This window comes from Furipterus horrens, unplaced genomic scaffold (genome assembly GCF_987537825.1).
Source record: "Furipterus horrens unplaced genomic scaffold, mFurHor1.1.pri manual_scaffold_7, whole genome shotgun sequence".
Classification (NCBI taxonomy): Eukaryota; Metazoa; Chordata; class Mammalia; order Chiroptera; family Furipteridae; genus Furipterus; species Furipterus horrens.
This window is the reverse complement of record NW_028327177.1, coordinates 2,055,683-2,077,801: the sequence shown is the minus strand read 5'-3', so window position 1 is coordinate 2,077,801 and position 22,119 is coordinate 2,055,683. Positions and strand designations below refer to the sequence as shown.

The 22,119-nt window shown below is 54.0% G+C and overlaps 1 protein-coding gene across 1 annotated transcript in view; it reads right to left on the bottom strand.

Annotated features, from left to right (window-relative positions):
- TRAPPC9 (trafficking protein particle complex subunit 9) overlaps positions 1–21,314 on the bottom strand; it is a 217,326-nt gene extending 196,012 nt beyond the window's left edge. The window contains exons 1-4 of the mRNA XM_090283329.1: positions 20,727–21,314; positions 13,323–13,468; positions 12,037–12,165; positions 5,425–5,451 (exon numbers count right to left, since the gene is read on the bottom strand). Coding sequence (XP_090139455.1) covers positions 5,425–5,451; positions 12,037–12,165; positions 13,323–13,468; positions 20,727–21,310 — 886 coding nt within the window. The 5' untranslated portion in view covers positions 21,311–21,314. The remainder of the gene's footprint in view (positions 1–5,424; positions 5,452–12,036; positions 12,166–13,322; positions 13,469–20,726) is intronic.
- Between the last annotated feature and the right edge of the window lie 805 nt (positions 21,315–22,119).

Here is a 22,119-nt window from a genome sequence, read left to right as displayed (position 1 = left end):
AAGCATTCGACAAAACCCCACACCCTTTCCTGATGAAACACGGTCAGCAAACTAGGAACAGAAGAGAATGTCCTCGCTGTAACAAAGGCCATCCACACAAAGTCTGCAGCTAGCACCACACTTAATGGAAAAGGACTGCACTGCCTTCCCTCCAAGGTCAGGACCGAGACCAGGAAGTCCCTCTCAGCACTGCTGTTCAGCAAGGGAGTGGACTTGTAGCCATGACAATTGAGCAAAAAGATTTTTTAAAAAGGCATCCAGATGGTGAAGGAAAAGGAAAACTCTCTCTTTTTCAGGTGACATGATCTTACATACAGACAACCCCAAGGAACCCACTAAAAAGCCATCACCACACGAGTTCAGCGAGGCTGCGTAAGGTCAGCACATAACTGCCCTTCCTACACACTTGCAATGGACAGTCTGAAAATGAAATTAAGAAAACCATTCCACTCACAACAGCACCAAAAAGAATAAAATACTTAAAAATAAACTTAACCAAAAAAGTATAAAATCATCGGCAGCCGTCCGTCTCGAGAGACGATGGTGTAGCTTCTTAAGAGTCTATCTGCACCGCCGAGAATGCCTGTGCAGTCCGACTCGGGAGTGACACGTATCTGTCTCCTCCCGTGTTGAATCGACATCTTGCGATGACGCTGGAGTGTCCTCTCCAGTGAAGCTGAAGCTACAGAGCCTGGGCAGGGTGATATGGAGGGTCTGCTGTTGCCCATGCAGCAGACCCCCCCTCTCTTCGCAGCTGAAGGGTCCAAGGGAAAGACGGAGTCAGTACAGCTTGGGTTCAGGTGCGCCGCAGGAGTTGCCGGTGTTGACTACAACGTCGAACCGCCTTAGGGACTCCGGCTCCGGATTTTCTGTCGGGGTTTACTCCCTTAGCCTTTCCCCTGAAGAGGTATGCCGCAAGGCAGCGGAGGTTTTTTGGAGTCAGAGTTTTCCTTCTCTGATGTGCCCTGACTGGAAGATCGAACCAGCGACACTTAGCTCGCAGGCCGACGCTCAATCCACTGAGCCAAACCAGCCAGGGCAAAAAAGTATAAAATAATACTCTGAAAAGTCAAAACATCTTGGGGAAAAACTAAAGACATAAACAGAAAAGTCATCATGTTCATGAATCAGAAGACGTCATATCCTTAAATGGCAGGACTCCCCCAACTGATCCATAGATTCACCATATCCTCCATCAAAATCCCAGCTGAATTCACTGCAGAAATTAACTACCGGTAGTTGATCCTAAAATTTACAGGGAAACTTGAGGGACTCAGAGCAACCAAAATAATCTTGAAAAGAGAAAATACAGTTGGAGTACTTACACCTCCCAATTTCAGAACTTACTATAATATCTCTACGTGAGGAGATAAGAGGTAATTTTTAAATTTATTTTGTTTTTATTTTCTAAATTCTCTCCAATGAACTTGACTTTTACAATGAAAAAATAAGGTATCTTTTAAAACACTGATAACACCTACCCACTTGTTGAAAAAAAATTTTTTAATTATAAAGAGGTAAACAAATACCCAGTGAAAAATAACAGAAATGCATTTAAGTTTTTCATAAATTGAAAATTTTGAAGTACAAACACATCAAGTTTCTAGGGAAATGTATACAACATACTAAAATTCATTTTCAAGAGTTCTAACTGAAATAACGAAAACCCAAGAAATGAAGGGAAAATCCTACGAGAGCCAACTTCAAATACACGGAGAGGACGGGCCTTGCGGTCACAGCTCCGACTCTCTCCCGCCAACTCAGCACAAGAGGGAATTCTGTGCGCAAGAAACTCCGGGCGCGCTGCACTGGACACAGTGATGCCTCTGTGGCTGAATTCCAAAGTGAGAGCGTCGTTGAAACCTACAAAAATGCTCTGAAAACCAGAGAGACAGACAGACACGGAGACATAAATAGGAAGTCTGCCCCCAAGTTTCATAAATACAAACTTATTTTTGTTTACTCGCAGGTACCAATTACTTTAACCAAGGCAGAATATCTTAATTAACAGGAATAATATTATGCTTCTCTCGCCAAATTCAGCCAATGAATTTACTCCGCGATGCAACCCTCATATGTCTGAGATCTAAAATTAGCAGGAATATCATTGTATGGTGTGTGGAGCGCTTCTCAAAACTCCAGTCTTTTTAAACAGATCTGAGAGCTAGTCCTGTACTATCTTTTCCCTGAGGAAACAAACAGCAGATACTGCGGTCAGACTCTCCCACTGACAGACGACGACGCATGAACACCGTGTCCCAGCTACCCTGCTGGCCCACGGCAGCACCCAGACGCTCTGGGCAAGCCAAGGGAAGTATGAGGCAGGCCGCGACCCCCGTCCGGAAGGCCCACAATCTGCGTCACCGCCGGGGCTTTTTATCTCACGGGCGGCAAAGCGAAGGGAATCAAATGCTCTCCTTGAGCGTTCCCTCTGCAGTCACGGTTCTCCTCGTGCTGCGAGGACCAGAAGAGGACTGAGCACGGCCCTGCTGGGTCAGCCAGCAGCCATCATCACAGGAGGGAAATGCAGAATTAACCGACGGCAATGCTTCCCCTACATCCGACCTAAGTAACCCTACGCTGAGCTCCGGAAGGGAAATGAAGAGACGAGGCCCCAATGAGGAAATACCTAGTAAGGATTTTCTAATAATAACTCCTGTAAAAGTAACTAGAGTACGGTGGTTAAGAGGACAAGGCTGAAGCCACGCCCGCGGGTTTGAGTCCCCACACCGCCATCCTCACCGTGACCTTGAACCAGTCAGTAAGCTCTCCTCCCTCTCAGCCGCTCATACACAGGCCAGGGGCGCGTCCTCCTACAGAGACGAGGAATAACAAGGGCTTTACATGTAAAGTTGATATAAAACACCTGAGCTCAGGTGTGACACCCCACCCCCAAAAAAAGCACCAGCAACAGAGAGAACACAGGCTGGACTTCCTCCAAACGTAACACTGCTGTGCCTCAAAGGACACCATCACGAAAGAGACAAGACAGCTCAGGGCGGAGAGCGTGTATCTGATAGGAACTTGCACCCAGAATATGAAAAGGGCTCTTAAACTCAGTAACAAAAGACAAATAACTCGAAAGTGGCTAAAGGATCTGAAGGGACCTTTTTCTAAAGAAAGCGAACCGACGGTCGGTGCGCACAACGACGAGATACTATCACCGGCCACCGGGAAGCGCAAGGCGAAGCTACAGGGAGACAGCCCTGCACACGCCCGATGCACGACGCACGAGGAAGCTGTGAGCAAAGCGATGAGAGCACGCGCTGGGGGGACGGGGGGCACCGTGCCTTCCACCGCGGGGTGGGCGCGGGCGTGACTGCCAATGCGTAAGACGACGGCGGTGGATGCGCAACTCGGAACAGAGGGAAAACCACTGGGCTGGACGCTTGACACGTGTGAGCTGGACTTAAGCCGCTCAGAAGGTAAAGAGGGCCCCCCCGGAGCAGCGCCCTCACACAGCAAAGGCGCTGGCCGCTTCTCACCCAGGCGGAAGGCGCGCCCCCGGCGTGGAGACCAGCAGGCAGGCGGGAGCGAGGCGGACTGGAACTGGCCGCAGGCGTCTCCCTCCGGCCGCCGCTGGACGCACACGGGCGTCCACAACGGCCAGGCCGCCGCGGTCAGACGCAGGCCCAGGAGCCGGCACCCGGGTCCTTCTGACCGTCCGCACGGCTGCGGGGAAAGCAGGCAGCAACACGCGGAGACAGCCTGCTTCAAAGGAGGTATCTACCGGCCTTTTCCATGGGAGGGACTCCGTTCCGTGCAGCCGCACGTGCCTGGGCGTCTCTGCAGCTGCACGTGTTCCCGCCGCAGGAGGCGTGCGCTGCTCAGGTTTGGAGCCTACAGAGAATCGGCCCCACTGCTCCTGGGACTTGGGAAGTGATCCCCCACCAACACAGCTGCCAGGGGGAGGGCACGGGGATGAAGAGAGTGACACTGGAAATCCCGTGAGATGGCTGGAAGTGTGCCAGCCAGTCCTGACACCAAGGCCCCTCCAAGCAGAGGTCTAAGCCACAGGGGAGCAGAGATGTGGGCACCGCAGAATCCCAGCTCGCTTTGCTTGCCCTCCCTCAGCTCAGCAGAGATCAAGTCCATATGCTTCTCACTTGGGACCAAGGCAGACGAGACCCTCAGACCAATCGCTGGTTTCCCTGGTCTCCCCTGACCCCTTCGGCTGCTACGCCAGCCTCTTGACACTCCTCCAGGTCACAAAGCAGAGCACCCTCCCTTCCTCACCCAGCGCTCTGAACTCAACTTCATCTCTGTACACCCTTACTTTGCAAAGTTTCAGAAATAAAAATATATGTCCTTTCTTAATCTCAACAGAGGACTGGTTTTCCGGACAGCCCTAAGCTACGTCGACCTGTACCAGCATCTGTGGAATGCTCCTGCACGCCAAGTCGTCGGCACACGGACATGCAGCCCTTCCTGCCGGGCGTGACCAGGCAGACCAGGCTCCACAGCCTCGACCGGTCAGACACCAGTACACCCAGCACCGACGGCATCGTTCATCAGTCTCCTTCCCGGGGGTGAGGCGGTCTCTCACCCTCGGCCCACCCTCCAGTTGTCTGTCCCCAGCAGCTCAGGTCCCCTGAAAGAAAGCATTCGTTTTCCTCCCCCTACACGTTCCACAAACCCTGTCGAGAAAGGACCACGGGACAGCAGCCTAGGGAAAGGGTTCCCCACGGTGTAAGAGCAGAACACGCTGCAAACCTGAAGCCGTGTCATTCCAGAATCAAGACACACAATGGGATGGGATCAGCGCACTCAAAGGACGGCAGGGTTCCGTTTTCTATCATTTATCCTTTGCCATTGCTTCTGATTAAGCCAGAAAATAACAGAGCTCATTATAAAACAATTAGGCACTGCAGTAAAGGGGATTAATCACAGAAGGTGTTAAGTGGGGAAAAGCAAGCCCACCGCTGTAAAAAATGCAAAATTTCTTTCCGTGCTAAGAGTACATATAGGAAATGCAGTCAAAATTCAAATTAATCTTGAGAGGAGCATAAACGATAGGATCAGAGCAAAGTCATTACTGCGAACAAAGTCAGAATTAACTGGACGAGCATGCACCATGCATTCCAAGAACGTCAGAGGCACGTTCTGCAGAGCATTCACTTAGCCATGCCGGAGGAGAGTAGTCTCAGCAGAAGACACACAGCAATCGGTGCCCCGTCAAACAAGGGCCGAGCAATCACCGGCTGGTTACCAGTTCTGATTTAACATGACTTAACACACTGCGTACGGGGGGCAAGAATTCTCATCATTTCTAAAAGGCATTTAAATTCCCCGGTACGCAGCGTGTTAAATCAGAACGTCCCGAAGATCACAGCCCAGACACTTCGCCATTCACTCACACCGCCATGAAACAAGCACTTAAAAAAAAAAAAAAACCAAAAGAAACTAAGCACATAGATGGTGTACCTGGGTCAATGAGAACTTCTTGTGCCCCTGGAAGAAAGAACAGAGGATGGTCTTTTATTTGGAAAACAAAACAGCTTTTAAAGGTAATGACTAAATCATCTTTCATAATTCACATAGCCTTAAAAAATCTGAGACACTTCTATCTGATCAGAAAAGCAATTCTGAATAACAGTACAAGTTCGATGCCTTTTTGCTTTAGAAGGAAAAAAGGCTACCATTTCCTCTGTGCAAGTTGTGAGTGCCTCCCCACTTTCTAAGCTCATGCACCCCGATTCTTCTTGAACAAGTATGAGAATCTGTCACTTCAACAAACAAGCCAGAGGACACAGTAGGAATCGCAGCTCCTTTGTGTACATATGCCCACAGCTCAGCACGGTTACGGCGGTGGGGGGGGGGGGGGGGTACCAGGAGGCTGCACAGAACTTACGACATGCTTCCTAAAGTCTCTCTCTCTCTCACACACACACACACACACAATGAATTACTGCACACTTCACAAATTAAGGATTTCCAACTTTTAAAAAGTAACTTTGTAGTAGTTTAAAACGCAAACCGGTTCATTTCATTATCGCAAGAGGCTTGGGAAGCCCTGGGCACCTGGTCACTGATCCAATGTCACTGAGCTCCGATCAGCCTTCTCTGTAGAGGCAGTTCCCATGATGGGAAAACACACCCAGTGTCCTGGTTCCAAGACATGCTTATCACCAGCTATGACCACTTGTAAACACGTGAATAATATTCCAAGAGCTATGTCCCAGTAGATGCTCCTACTGAAAGCATGTCTATTCAAGCGCCTACAGACAGAGCCCAGGGCCACAGTCCTACTGAGAGCTACCTGGTGTGCTGCAGGCTCTATTTCTTTCTGTTTTTACTGCTGACACTATGACAGATGTCCCCGTCTCCCACCTCCCCCACCCTTTTGGCATGTCTATTCCTAAACGCACACTAAAATGCCTCGTCACCTAGGAGCCACAGTTATAATAAGAACAGGTGCTGTTTACAGAACACGGCTGTGCGCCCAGCACAATGCCAGGCCACTAGCACGAGTGGACGGGGTGACGGACCCTGATCTGCAGATGAGGGGACCGAAGCTCAGAGGAGTCAGGACGCCGCAGTCATGCTCCCCAGATGTGCATGAGGACACGCCTCCAGATAACCCTAAAAGCTTCCTGTTGAGAGAAAAACCTCGTCAAATATACTGTTCTGTGCCCTACCCTTCAAATGTAAAATGGGGCTGAACCTTTTGATCCCGGAGCCATTATCACACTGCTCAGCTATGTGACCACTCAGCCCGTCAGTGATGACTGGGGCGGGGGGACGGGGACATTTATGAGATGGCGGAACACTCAGGGGTATTTCACTCCCTTGTGAAAGTCTTTCCCGGGCCCGACACGGGCCGAGGGTGCAGCCTGAAACCACCTGGCCTATTCTGCATTCCCTTCATCAGATCCAGGTGGATCTGTAAGCCACAGTGGCCAGACGAGTGTCTCAAAACACGAAGAGAAAGCTCCACCATAAAAGAGGCAGCTTTTCACCAAATGGACTTCACCATCTAACTGGACTTCTGGGAGCCCTTTTTTTCCTTTTCTTTTTAGTTAAACTCTCTGCCAGGCACTCACTTCTCTAACCAGGGAGAGTAAGGTGTGGGCTCTGCTGCCCCTCGGCCGGCTCAGGCGGCTTCCTGTCTTGCTGGCAGAGGAGGGGGGTCGGGGACGGGTAACAACCACGTGGGAAGCAGTCACTCTCGGAGGAAGGGCGTCCCCGGGACAGCCTCCGGGCGCAGGGCACTTCGGTGCGCTCAGAAACGCAGTTCCCGGCACCGTCGGGCTCCGGGGGAACAGACTTGACTGACCCCCTCACGACTGCAGGCCTAGCACGTGCACGGCAAAGGAGGCAGGAAAGGACCCACAGGACGGAGACTCGGGGCTGAGCCACCGCACGCCCCCGTCTGGGGCCCAGCAGACTGCCAGGGTTTCCACCGCAGCGCCGCCACGGGCCAGCTCTGGGTCCTCGGTCACGTGACTTGCCCTCTCTGCACCTTGACATCTGTGCAGCTGGGATAATAATCTAATTACTGGGATAATAATAGCTCGCTGGGCTGTTGTGAGAATTAAAGGGTTAAGTTACTTTACGTAAAATGATTAGAAAAGTGGGTAGCACTTTAAACGTTAACTATGAAGGTGATTTACGAACCTCTGCTCTCACTACCTTCTGTATTCCCTCGCCGGTCTGAGTCCCAAAGGACATCCTTGCTTCCCCGCTCCCAAGTTCCTAGGGAGCACGCCCTGTTCACTGGGGGCAGGGGACACGTCCTCCTGCTCATCCGTGGTCTGGGAGGAAGGCTCTCCCTCCATACTCCCGAGCCAGGCCCACCGCCAGCCCCACTGACACACGGGGGGAGTGACACGTCCAGGGAGGGTGGGAGACCAGCTGGGCACGGGAACCCCTCCCCCTGGGGCCTGGCACCCTCGGGACACGCCCAGGAGCCCGGCTCCTTCACACCCTCAGTGTGACGGGTAGGCCCTCTCACGGAAGGCCCGCTGCCTGGCCCCGGGGGTCTGCCCCGTCCCGGATACAGTATCACGGCACCCATTCCTGCTCCTTAAGTTCATGGATGAGGTGGCTTTGTCAGTGAGAACAGTCACGGGGATCTCCCCCTGCCCGGTCTGGTCTCTCTTCTCTCCGGTGGCTGGCGGAGGACACAGGAATGTCACTGTCAGGTCCCCTTAGCCCCCAACAGGCTCTAATTCACAGATAACCCTGAGCTTCGAGCAGGTTCGGGATGACTGGATCACGGCCGCGTCTGTGACGCTGCCGCTGAATTGCGAGGGCAGGAACCAACGATCTTCCTCAAGTATCTCAGTCACTTAACTGGATCTTTCTTCATAAGCTATTTACTATTTTAATTCCTTAGTCACTGGCAAAGACCATAAAATGCTGGCTCCATACAAAACACTAGCTCAAGTTCATGAGGCCTTCCACGAGACGGCTGAACACGTCACGCGACGGACATCTCTCTAAAGCCCCCAGTGCAGTCCTACCAGGCAGGCATCAGCATCCCCAGTTCACCGACAAGGGAAGAACGGACTCCCTGAGTGGCTACAGGGGCCGCGGGGCTCAAACCCAAGCCAGCCCCCTCCTGGTACCTGACGTGGACAGGGCTCCGCCACCCAGGGACTGGGACAGGGTTTTCCTGCTCAGGCGCCCACAGACGCCGCCTGTCTTTTTACGAAATCATGGCTGGCTGGTCTCTGATGCCGGAAGGCAGGCCCGGTTCTGCCACTGTTCACACAGCCTGTCTGCAATGCTTTGGCCAAGGTGACAGAATCAAAATAAGCTATAACCAAAATAATTCTTCCCGGTATCCAGACACAGAAGTCACACAGAAGGACTGTGGTTAAGTCTCGCAAGCCCGGGAGCTGGCTCCCGGGAGGGCAGCAGCGCCCCGCGGCCAGCAGAGGCTCTCCGGCTGCGGGAGAGGATGGGGCCGCCGGCACGCAGGGTCTCCCGGGCCGGGACGGCCAGCGCCCCTCGCCAGCGGCGAGCGAGCCCCTGCAGCACTCGGCTTCGGGCAGGCGGCCTGCGGTACTTACTGTCAATCTTTCCCGCTGCAGAGTACAGACAAAAGACGCAGGCTCACAGGAACGACGCTAGAGCAGAAAGGAGCTGCTCCTTCCGAGCTCCGGGAGACAGGCCCGGGAAAGGCCCTCCCAGCGCCCCCTGCTCAGCCCCGCGCCACCAGCTCTGCACTGGCCCTCGACGTGAGCACTGGCATTCCTCCAACGCCCAAGTGTCTTGCAAACTACTTCCCACTGGGCTGGGGACTATAAATCATACAATCCTGTTGAAATACAAAAATGCTGGTTCACATTAGAACAGCACGAGGCTCCCCGTTCATTCCCTCGGTAACGGGAAAGTGGCAGGTGACTTTTCGGCCACGGCGCATGCTTACTAAGCACCTCTGAGGAGCTTTACAGACATGGTAGCCAATTGTCACAGTCATCCATGGAAGTGGCATCGCCCTAACGTCACAAATGAGGAAATACACTTGGGTCATAAAAACACAGCGGAGAAAGTCCCAAGTTCCATAAAACATATACTCATCATCAGGAAAAAAAAAGTATAGATTCTTACTTTCTCTCAGCACTCACTGACTTAATCTTTTCTTCCTTTCCTAAGACCAGATACAACCAATTCAGTTCTTAAAATGTTTCCTCTCAACCAGCATCACTGAGAAAAAAAAGGGTTAAGTCATTAGCAATGGTTGGATTTTCAAAATCCACTTCTCTTTTGCATAATAATTCTTTTAATGTTTTGTTTTTAGTGCTCACCAAGTTGAAGTTCAGCACATGGATATTTTAGGTTATTTGCTGAGATTAAAACATTTTGTGAAAATAAACCCATGAACGTGACCCCTGCCACTGTCCTGCATTCTCCCGGCCACGCCCCCTTCGAAGGCCTCTGCAGCCTCTCTCTGGTGGGCGCACAGGAGTCCCAACAGCCGGTCAGCGGGAGACGGACAGTCAAGCAAAGCCAACCGTGCCACCAACCAACCTGCGGTCAAAGCTGGGTCTGCCCCCGGCAGCTGCAAGGCTGGGGTCAAGCCAGCTCAGCCTTCAAACCTCGATCCCCCGGCTGCCAAGCGGAGGGGCTGGCGCCTGCCCTCCAACGCCCGCGGGGAGGGACACCGCGCAGGAAGGCACCTGGCACAGCGCCGGCCTACAGAAGGGGCCAGGGAAGCCCCAGCTGTTTAACAGTGATGACGATGGTGGTTACTGTTCATAAATTAAGACAAAGCAGTAGAAATAACCATAAAGGAGAAACTATTACTAGTCAACAGGCATTTCCTTTCTGATTGATTGCAGAATGTCCTGTCGATTTTTTTAATAAACCAAACTATGTCCATTAATTACAGACTTCCAGACTCATATACAAGTCTCCAGAAAAACAAAAAATAATTAATGGCCTCAAACCTCTGATTATTAGGAAAGTAAAAGCTTTTTAAAAATTAAAACAGAAGAATGAAAAATTAAAAGAGGAAAAGAATACAGAATTCTTTTGAAACTAAGGTAACACAACTTTAAGTGGAAAAACATTCCCTTTTCTCCAAGGAAACCTACATGAAAACCACGTCATCTGGATGAGACCGAGTCTTTCAACACCCTTCATGCACTCATCTCACCAGTGTCAACAGTACTGACAGCTGCTCACGTTTGCCTAATGCCGGGCGTGTATACGTGCCTCTCACTCCACCGTCACAAGCACCCTCTGGGGTACGGACCACCAGCACTCTCCCACCGGGCGGACGGGGAATCGAAGCGCGGAGAGGCGAACAACGCCCTCCATCTGTACCTCGGCTGTTTTCCCTCCGGAAAAGGACCCCCAGATACAATTTCAAGGGAGGAGGTTAAATAATCGGTTTGCCGGGTCCTCACCTCAAGACAGCAGAGGCCACAAATTCCTGATGGAAGAGGCTGCCACTACCCACTGGTCACCTTGACATGAACGTGCGAGGTCAAGCCCGCACGCGTCCTGCCTGCGGCCAGGCCTGGCAATGGCTGTGGAGTCTATCTGGCTTGACCAGCAGGGAGGTGGTTCCCCCCCTGAGGTGAGCATGGCGCCCCCAGCTCTCCCCTGGGCCTCACAGGGCATTCCCCCAGAGACTGCCTTCAATGGGAAAAAGTTCCCAAGTTCTTCTGCAAAGCTAAAAAAAGACATTTCTCTTCTGCAGACAAGGCAGCTTTTCCAGCCAGAGAGAAGCTTTTTTTGCCTACGTTTGGCAAGGGGAAAGCGCAGCGTTGCTCTAAAAGGTCTCCAGCGCCTCAGCGGGCAGGCTCCATGCGCAGCCCTCAGGCCACAGGGAGACGCGTGACCCACTGCAGGCTTCTCTCTGCAGGGAAACACGTCTACAAATCTCACAGAAGAGCCCAGCAGTTCTGAGTCTAGCCTTGACCTCTGCATTCTTCGTTATTACCTTTGTGACCTACACCATGTGACAACTACATCTTGAAGCATTACAGGCAAGTCCATTCAACAAGCATGTGTGAGTCTCCTCCTCCAAGGCTGTTTCATGCTTCATCAGTGCTAACTGATTTAACTCATTAGGAGAAATTTCATCCCCCGGGAGAGGAAGATGCATGAGCTGTTAAAACTAACCTCTGGTGCGTACAAGACGCAACCGACTGCTGTGCCTCTGTTGCAGCCATGTTTCTCTCCCTCTCTTTCTCCCACCCTTCCTCTCTCTCTAAAAAATAAAACTTTAAAATCAAATAAAAAAGTAAAACTAACCTCTGGGATTAGCTTCACTGAATACACAGAAATTATGAAGAAAACAGACACATAGAACTTCAAAGTCAGTCTAATGAAATTTATCCAAGTGACCAGAAGTCAACCAATCATTGCAACCCATTAATATTATTCATAAGATGCAGTAAGATTGGGAAGTGCTCAATTAAACCAGAGGGAGACGCCTCATGTGCAGGATCTCTGCCTCCGCAGATGCTACACGTGCTTTAAACGTCAGCCAGGCTGCGCTCAGAGCAGACGTCGTCCTGACTGGGGCTTGCGTGAGGACCGTGACCACGTCCAGGCCAGGGGCCTGGCAGCGCTCACCTGGCCGATGTCTGTTGGCTGCCTCCGCGGGAAGGGAGCCCCCCTGGAACCTCCGAGATCCAGTCTTGCCACCGGTCCCACCAGGATAGTGACAGATGACAGAGGCTGAACATAACCCTTCAAGGGCAGCTGGGAACGGAAAACAGAGAAGAGCAATTAATAAAGTCAGCGGCCCCTCATCAGCTCAATAACTATGTCTAGACGTCTCCTTCAAGAAAGCTACGTAAAACTCACGTTTTCCTTCTCACCCTGCTTAACCCTTTATCTGTTCCTCTTTTCTTTCCCACTTTTATCTCCTGTTCTCCCTTAGAAGCCAAGTCATGACACTGAACGCCACACTAAGTATTTCTGATCCTCACTATGTTCTACAGCACAGTTAAACTTGTGATGAAGTGCTTTCTGCATTCCTTCATTCTGGCTGGCAGGTATGCTAAGTGGCTGACAGATACGCCACCTTCTCCCAGGACGGAGCCCATGTTAGTCCCTGCTCACACAGTTACTTAACAAGCACTTTTAGAACATACAGACAGAGTTTGGTACGAGATGCTGCAGGCACCTACTACCTAGTGGGGTCAGGAAAGGCTACCCTTTGAAGTACACTTTTTTTTTTCCGTTTTTTAGTTTTGTTAACAGAGCTATAACTCACATACCATAAAACTCATCCACACAGAAGTGCACGACTCCGTGGCTGTGAGTATCTGCACAGCTGTGCAACTATCACCACTATCTAACCCCAGAGAGCCTCCATCACCCCAAAGAGAAACCCCGTCCCGAGCAGTCCGCCCCCATCGCCCCTCCGCCCAGCTCCCGGCAAGCAGTCACCGCCTCGCCACCTCGCTGGGTCCACCTGTCTAGACATTTGGGTCACTGGAATCCCACAACATGCGCCTTTCATGCCTGGCTCCTTCGACCTAACATGACATTATCAAGGTTCGTCCGTGTGGGAGCGGTATCAGTACTTCATTGCTTTTTACGTCTATTCCACCCTCTGGACACACACACACCTTGCTTATCTGTGAAGAATGGGTGTAAGAGGTGGGTGCCGGGGAACGGCATTCTAAGCAGAGGACCAAGGAGCCAGTGTGCTCCCGCGGGTCTAGGCGCGGGCCTGGGTGGGGGGTGCAGGAGGCAAGGCCAAGAAGCTGCCCAGCAACTGCCCACAGCACCCAGCAGGCCGCCTGCTGCTTCTCCCTTGTCCTTTGTTTCAGAGCCATTGTTTGTTTTCTTTTCTTTCAAACCACAGTTGTATAACCACATATCTGATCACCTTCACCCGACAATCTTACCTCCGAGCCACAGGAAGTCGTTCACGGAGCGGAGCAGCTCCACGGACATGTGGTAGTGCACCAGGGAGTCCTGCAGCATGCCCGCCTGCAGGCACAGGTCCCCCACGTGCTTCCGCATGCGCCCTTGGCACCGCTTCTTGTAATGTCTGAAAGGCAAGTGCATGCAGACGCGTCACCGCTGGCGACCAACTTCTGCCCCCGCAGCACACTGGCCAAGTGTGCAGCCCTCTCACTGCAAGAACTGCTACAAAGGCAACCCAAGGCTCTCTCACTGAAAGCCAGCAACCAGCACAGCCAGATGTCAGCTGGGAAACTGGCAACCGGCAAGGCCAGGTGTGAGCTGGGGAACCGGCAACCGGCAAGGCCAGGTGTGAGCTGGGAAACTGGCAACCGGCACGGCCAGATGTGAGCTGGGGAACCGACAACCAGCACGGCCAGATGTCAGCTGGGAAACTGGCAACCGGCACGGCCAGGTGTGAGCTGGGGAGCCAGCAACCGGCACGGCCAGATGTGAGCTGGGGAACCGGCAACCAGCACGGCCAGGTGTGAGCTGGGGAACCGGCAACCAGCACGGCCAGGTGTGAGCTAGGAAACTGGGAACTGGCACGGCCAGATGTGAGCTGGGGAGCCAGCAACCGGCACGGCCAGATGTGAGCTGGGGAACCGGCAACCGGCACGGCCAGGTGTGAGCTGGGGAACCGACAATCAGCACGGCCAGATGTGAGCTGCAGGGGCCCTGCCTTCACACCAGGCTGCCACGTTATTGTTCCAATGCAATAGGCAGCCACGACTTTCGTCATGGATTCCACACAGACAATATTAGAACAGGATTTTTCTTTTCAAATATGCCAATCACAACACTGGCATAGGAAAGTCTGCTTCAGCTTTTTAAAAATTCAATTATCTTCCACTTTCTTAACTTCAAGCCTATTATTATTTTATAAAGAGAGCTATGCTGCCTATCGTAAGCCAAGCATTTGGCTTTTGCAAACAAGAGTTTTATATTTCAGGGCAAGCTTTGATAACGCATTCAGAGGGGCAGGCCTGGGCACGGGCAGCTCTTTAAAACTGGCGAGGACGTGCTATTAAATAATGCAAAGGCTTCTAACCCCATGTCAACTCGGAAACCAAAGAAACAACACCAAAATCCTCTGTTATTATTTTTAAATAATCCTACTCTTTTGATTATTAAATATATTAGGAGATACAACATTTTAAGAAAAGTCACAGCTGTATTAAGTTTTCTCTATGAAAGCACACTACGTAAGTTTTCTAGCTAAGTTAATGTTATTCAGACATATCTCCATACAAAGTTATAGCCCATCAGATCTAACACTAATGAGCTCAACAAACTCTTTGGCTGCCCTGGAATCTAGCTTCTCTGTTCCAAACAGTGGATGAACTGAGGTCCCCACATAAGGCAGAGGGGGGAGAAGAGGACACCCCAGCTTCTGTTTGTGTTCCTCTGGCCACAGGCAGTCTGACAACGGCCCCATGAAGAAGCCCTCCCCCTAAGAAAGTACCACCTCTGCCATCCCCAACCGGACACAGTCATCTGTCTCCCCCACCGGTCACCTCAACAGCCTTCTAACACGCTGTCCTCAGTCCCTGCCACACACACGCACATGCGCGCGCACACACACGCCGCACGCACACACACCCCCACGCACGCGCACACACATACTCACACAGTCACGCACGTACGCGCGCGCGCGCGCGCACACACACACACACACACACACACGGCCCACATAGCCCTCCCACAACTCTCCACACTCAAGCGCCTCGCTGCTGTGTCAGGGTCCCCTGCGACCTCAGGCGCTACCTGGCCCTCTGCCTCACTGCTCCCCTCTCCCCTCCGGGCTCAGTGTGACTGCCAGCTTCTCAGGAAAGCCTCCCCTGCCTCTAGCCGCTGCACAGTGGGATAGGAGCTCCTGCTGTGCTCCTAGAACATTCTGTGCTGAATCACCTTCTGACACTCGGAAGCTCCCACAGGCAAGGACCTTTTGCTTGGCATTGTGTACCCTCCCCTCCTGCCCGGACACTACAGTTCGAACGAATGGATGGGTCGTCGGGTACGCAGAGCTGCTCCTGCGCGTCCCGGCCCCCAACCCCAGAACTCCGCCTTCACTGTCCCCTGTGCACACTTTCCCACAAAGACGAGCCCCTCCGAAGCCCTTCACGACTAGGCCCTCTCCAGCGCCCCGCTCCCCCGGGGAGCACCCTCCCACCCTGAACTCTAGGACAGGGACCCCTTCGAGCTTTTCAGCACCGGGCAGCCCCCCAAGCCCCTACCCTGCAAGCCTCCAGGCCTCTGCCCAGGCTGCCCCTGCCGGAGGCCCCCCCGTGGCCCCGCGCCTGCCTACTCTCACTCCTCCTTCACTGCTAATGCAGAGCGCTCCTCCACCAGGAAGCCTGCCCTGACACTGTGCCCCAGCTCTTGGCCGGCTGCCCTCCAACAGGCTGGCCTAGTTACTATCTGGGTGTCCGTCAACCCGTCCATCAAGTCCACGACCTCTCTGAGGGCATGTGGGAAGAGGAGAAAGAGCGTGAAGAGGGAAGGCAGGAGCAAGGAGCAAAACCACAGCCAGAGTCCCCAGTGTAAGGGTTCTCACGTATGTGTCACGTGTCACATGACCTGCTAGGGAAAAGGCTTACTTAACTGTCCCAGTTCCTGAGGTCAACGTGACACGCTGTGTGGGGGCCCTCCCCTTCACCTGATGTAAAATAACGGAGAAGACTAACACCCTCACACACACAGCACACAGCTCCGGAGCAGCTCCCTGCATGGGGAGAAGCCAGACGCCTTCGCCGGACACAGGGAGGCCGGTCCGACGCTTGCTGCCCTCACACGGGCGGGGCTGGGCTCCCGGGTCCGCTGTGCCCTCCTGTGCCGACCAGATGAATCTGTATCCGACACCACATCTTCCTCCCCCCGCTAATAACACAATTCTCACCTTCCAATACGCAGCGAGGCTTACAAGCATCACCAATACATTAGCCCCGTAGATTCTGAATTAGACTTGGCTTTTTTCATGGATTTCACTCCCTACCTGTTAGACTAAAATTCGCTTTAAAGCATCCTGCCTGAACCCTTCAAGGAAAGTAAATTACTCCCTCTTTGCAGGAACGTCACAGAGGTGCGCACTGCTGTAGCCAGATGTGGCCCAGGCATGTTCGAACATAAAAAGTACAATCAGCATGACCAGCAATAACGTGTTTTGAAAACCCAGAATTTTTACAAAAAGGAGCCATCTCAATACGCTCATAGGCTTTCATATTAAGGTCATATGCTTCAACAGAACAATATAAAATATTTTAAGTGATATAAAATAGAATGGATCCAAATACTTTGGAGGGACACGCGAGGCTCACACACACCACCAAAATCCCATAAAAACATAATCCTTTCATAGATGCACCTAAACTAAAGGACTTAACTCTCAGGATGCTGTTCACGTTCGGACCAAAGCAGTGAACCCCAAGGCCTCCTGACATGGTGGTGGCACAGCCTGTCCCCGTGAGGTGGGATGGGCCCGAGGTCACCAGGACTGTCCCTTCAGGGCTGACCGTGGGTGCTGCAGCTTCATCACTGCACACCACGACCTTCCTTCCCCTAAGGGTTGGACGTCAGCCCAACAAATACAAGCACAGCCACCCCTTGCCAGCACAGGGCTCAGAGCCAAGGCTGTGGCGGGTGACACGCGTGGGGCCCTCTGGACGCCTCCTGGCTGCAGGAGCATGGGCACCGCGGCCGATAAGAGGTCCTCGTGTCCACGGGACCCAAAGGGACCGGCTCTGTACGGGGAGACCTATGTTCCCGACACCTCAGGAAGCTGCCCTCGCGAAGGGGGCAGAGGCCAGTGTCCGTTTTAGAGAAGTGTACGCCCCTTCACGAAGGGGAGTCGCGAAGGGGGCCCGTGGCATGCTCCAGGCGAAGGCAAGAGAAAGCCCAGCGGCCGCCCCCTCCAGCAGCATCCTCGGCTGGGGGCCGCAGCCGAGAAGCACCGCCATGCACACCGCCCAGCGGCAGCCAAGAGCCACACGCGGGGCGCGCCCAGGCCACAGCCAGCAGCAAGCCGGGTGCTGCGGTCTCCGCCCGCCCCAGCCCCACAGCGCATGGGACAGCCTCCGCAGCCGCCGCAACCATGCAGCGCCTCACCTCCTCCAACAAAGCAAAAATTAGTAAGGGCTCATCGGGCCAGACACTACGGAAAACCAAACACGGTCCCCAAGCAAGTGCTTCCACAGAGCTCACACCCCAGTGGGTTACGTGCTGAAAAGCTACAATCCAAAGGGAATTAGGAAAGAAAAGGGTGACCGGGACAGCGCGGGGCCGAGGCAGCAGCAGGCTGTGTGTCAGCAGCGGGGCGACGGGGGGCGGCAAGGGGGGGGAGCCCAGCCGCGGTCCACGCCACGCGCTCACGGCCTACCTTTTCAGACCCAACACCACACTCACAGGGCAGTACGAGAGAAGAAGGAAAGAAAAGAAAAGAAAGAGGAACAAGCAAAATTAGAAACACACAAGAACAAAAAAACTTCGACGGCTACAACCCTCCACGTATGGGACGCACCACGGCTCAGACGGGGCTGGGGCCGCGGCGTGTGGGAAGGTCCCCGCCCCGTGCGGCTTCTGCCAGCGAGCCTGGGCGGGGTCAGGGCGCCCCACCGCAATGGAACCTGCTTCTAGGCCGCTCCCTTTGCGCTGTAAAACCCACCCGTGTTCCCGGCGGGACGCCGCGTCACTCCTACCCAGGGCTGCAGGTGAGCCAGGGAGCATGGTCAGAGGGGAGCCCGCGGAGCAGGGAGGGCCACGGCGGGTTAACCGTGACCGCAGGAGCACGCCTGGCTCGGCGTCTCTGGCCTCCCCCTGGCGTCCAAGTGCAGGCTGCGCGTCTGGACCACGATGAGGGCAGAGCGGGCCGCCAGGAGCGGTCCCATGTGCCGCTGGGCTCCCGAGGCCTCAGGCCACGCCGGCGCAGGGAGGCTCTCCGCAAACACGTGCCTGCGTTACCAGCCAGCGCACGCCAGGCAGGAGGCCCGCAACGGTCCCTACGCCCACCGAGTTGCGAGCAGGGATTCTCTGTGGGTCTGCAGCCTCAAGGCCAGGGAGGCGATGGGCACAGGCGGTCGGTCACCACTGCCGCCTGCAGCCGGGGAGGAGGCACCGGCCCAGGGACGACGGGAGGTGCCTGCCCAGGCTGCTCCGGGCCTTCAGGCACTCTCCCAGGGCCTGCGCCCGCCAGCCGGCAGGCTGTGGTGACATGGGGCGACCGGGCAGGACGAGCCGCCCTGCCGTCGGCAGCTGCCCAGGCCCCTCACCTGCCACCTCAGCTCCGCGGCGCAGGGGGCAGCACCGGCATGTGGTCACGGGCCACCCCGATAATTAATGCGACTGTGACATGCCTTGTCCTGCACTCAGCACTCACACACGTCCGGGTGAAGGAATAAAAATTACTCCAGACCCTGCCAGGGACTGTACTCAGGTCTGACTTGGGCTACTCTGTGCTTGTCACTACAGGGCTGGACTGGGACAATTCTTTCTTAATTCTGTGACATTTTGTCCAGCAACTCACCAACAATCAGGAAGGTAGTGTTTGCCCTTAGGTCAACTCAGGAGACACACTGAGCGCCGATGCGCAGCAGGCCCTCACGTCACTGCCTCCTCACCTGTGAGGCCATCACGCGAGGTCTACAGAGGACGGAGGGGACAGGGCGCCCGAGGCACAAAGCCAAAGGGGCACGGCTACCCCGCACTCTCCCTAGCAGGGGGACCCCTGTTGGCGAACCGCTGCGTCCGGGCTTGCATCTCGTCCTCTGCTGCTGACAGGTGCCACAGCAGCAATGGGGGACACAGAGCAGAGGCGGGGTGGAAGGGCCCAGAAGAACTCATCTGCAGTTCTGGCGCAGAGCGAAGCTGTCAGCTCAACCGTAAGAAAAACGTGAGCACTGACCTCCTCCTGCTCTGCCCAGCGCACCCCGCGCTGCAGACTGCGGCTCTCCGGGAGGCCCCTGCTGGTGCTCCTGGCGTCCTGGACCTGACCCCGGGGCTACCGGGAGGGCAGATGGGGCCTGACCCGTGCTCAGGGCCCGGCCTGGGAGGCAGGGGCCATGGGTGCGCCTCCAGCTGAGCTGGCACCCAGTTCTGCTGCCTCTCCAAAGGCAGCCCCTCCTCTATAAATCCAAGGGGTGACGCTGAACGAGCCCCGAACTGTGTTCTGGGCAGCACTGTCCAATAAGAACAAACTGCGAGCCACATAAGTACAGTTAAGTTTCCCAGGTGCCACATTTTAAACAGTAAACAATAAGCCCTCACCAGCGTGGCTCAGTTGGCTGGGTGTGGTCCCTGCAAAGCAAAAGGTCACCGCTGCCACTCCTGGTCAGGGCACATGCCGAGGTTGCGGGTTTGGTCCCCTGTCGGGGCACATGCAAGAGGCAGCCAACTGATGTTTCTCCCTCATATCAATGTTTCTCTCTTTCTCCCTCCCTTCCCCGCTCTAAAAAGTAAATAAGTAAAATAGGAAAAAAATAAATACTTGAAACTGATTTTAATAATTTAATCTATGTAAAATATTGTCGTTCTGACATTAATCAATATGAAACTATTAATAACACGTTTCACATTAGTTCTTCTGTCCTAAGTCTCCAAACCTGACGTGCGTCTTACTTACAGCACATCTCAGCTCCAACCAGCCCCTCTCTCTGGTGCTCGAGAGCCACAGGGGCCGTGGCAGCCGTACTGGAGAGCAGTTCCCGGGGTCCCACTGGGGGTCCCAGCTGAAAGGGGGGGTAAGTGAATACAGTAACCCTGAAAGGATTTCCCTTAAGCAAAGGCTATCTTCTTTTTTTTTAATTTATTGATTTGCTTTTTTTTTAAGAGGAAGAAAGAGAGAGAAACACTGATTTTTGTTGCTCCACTTGCTTACCCTTCACTGGCCAGTTCTTTAAGTGCCCTGACCAGGGCCTGAACGCACAGCCTGGCATGTCAGGACGACACTCTTTGTTTTTTAAATAATTTATTTTTTTGTTTATGTAATTTTTTTTTTCGAGAGAGAGAGGGGAAAGGAGAAAGAGAGGGAGAGAAACATCACTGTGTGGTTGCCTCTCACTCGCACGCCCGACAGGGGATCTGACGTGCAACCTAGTCACGTGCCCTGACTGGGGATTGAACCAGAGACACTTGGCTCGCAGGCCGACGCTCAATCCACTGAGCCACGGCAGCCAGGGCTTCCAGACAACACTCTTAACAACTGAGCTACTTGGCCGGGAGTGGCTTTCCAGTCTGAACACAAATGAGCCGCCCCGTCCACCCGCTGCTGCAACAGAGTCCCCCCCGAGCCCCTGCCCGATGTCAGGAAGCAGCCCAAGGACGGAGCAAGGGCGCCAGGCCTCTGGGAAACTCACCTGCTGTCTGTGTCCAGCCCGACGAAGTCCTTCTTCTCAAAGGGGACGCAGAGCAGAGGGGTCTTATCCCCGGACTTGTCTGGGGTCCTGTCCAGACGCTTGGACTCGAGCACGATGAAGAGCGACTCGATGAAGTCCTCGACCCTCTTCTCCACGGTCGGGCAGTCCTCGTAGCTGGGGTAGAAGGCCACGTCCGTGCGCGGCTGCTCGGCGACCTCCCCCTGCAGCCCGAAGACGAAGAGCCTGGAGTCGTAGAGCGTGGAGCCGTAGATCTCCTTCTGCATGTGGAACTTCTCAAAGGTCTGCGGCCAGTCCTTGGCCGAGCAGCAGTCCGTGATGGTGACGAGGCCCACGACTTTGCGGTGGGTCTGGAAGTCGCCCCACTCGTTGTTCTCGGGGGGATAGTGGTGCCGGTAGCGGATGTACAGCACGCGCTGGGAGTCCCGCACGCTGATCTGGCTCACGGAGGAAATCCTCTTGTAGATCCGGAAGAAGTTCTCCTCTGAGACGACCCCCACGGGCTGGACCACCACGAGGAGTGTCTGGTGGTCCTCGGCACACTGCATGTAATCGGGGACGCTCATGGTGAAGTCCCTGCCCAGAGAGACAAAAGAAGACTTTGAGGCGCACGCGGGCATGAAGGCTGCTTTGGGATGGGGGACCCTGACATTGACCACCCGGAAGGCAGGGCAAGCCCCGCACAAAGCATGGAACACAGTCTGCCCCGAGTTCTGCAGATGGCTGCCACAGCTCTCACCACGACACCACCCCTCCTGGACTGGGCTCTGAGCACCTGCAGACAAGGGCCTGTCCCTTATTCTCCGCTTCCAACACTTAGCCAGGTACTGGCATGGAGTCGGTGCTCAGAAACGGCTGCTGAATGAATGGAGGAACAAATGAGTGAACTGCCTCCCCACCCCTCAGCGGAATCAGAAGATCTGGACTTGAACTCAGTCTGCCCAAGCTCGTAAACTGCAAAATACTGGAGGTAAGAAAACCTGCCCTGTAACAACCTATCGGATTAAAGTTGCAAATGTGAAATACCAAGCCTGCTGCCTGACATAAGAAGAGGGGTCAGCACTGGCTGGTGTGGCTCAGTGGACTCAGCGCCAGCCTGTGACCCAAAGGGTCACCAGTTCGATTCCCAGTCAGGGCGCATGACTGGGTTGCAGTCCCCAGCTGGGGTCGTGTGAGGCAACCACACATTGACGTTTCTCTCTTTCTCCTTCCCTTCCCCTCTCTCTAAAAATAAATAAATAAAACCTTTAAAAAATACAACCGGGGTCATACACATTCACTCTCCCTGCTTTGTAAACGGCGGGGCCCTGGGAGAGCGCCCGCAGCCTCTCTGAGCCCATGTTGCTGCAGAGGGAAAGAAAGCAAGAGCGCCTGG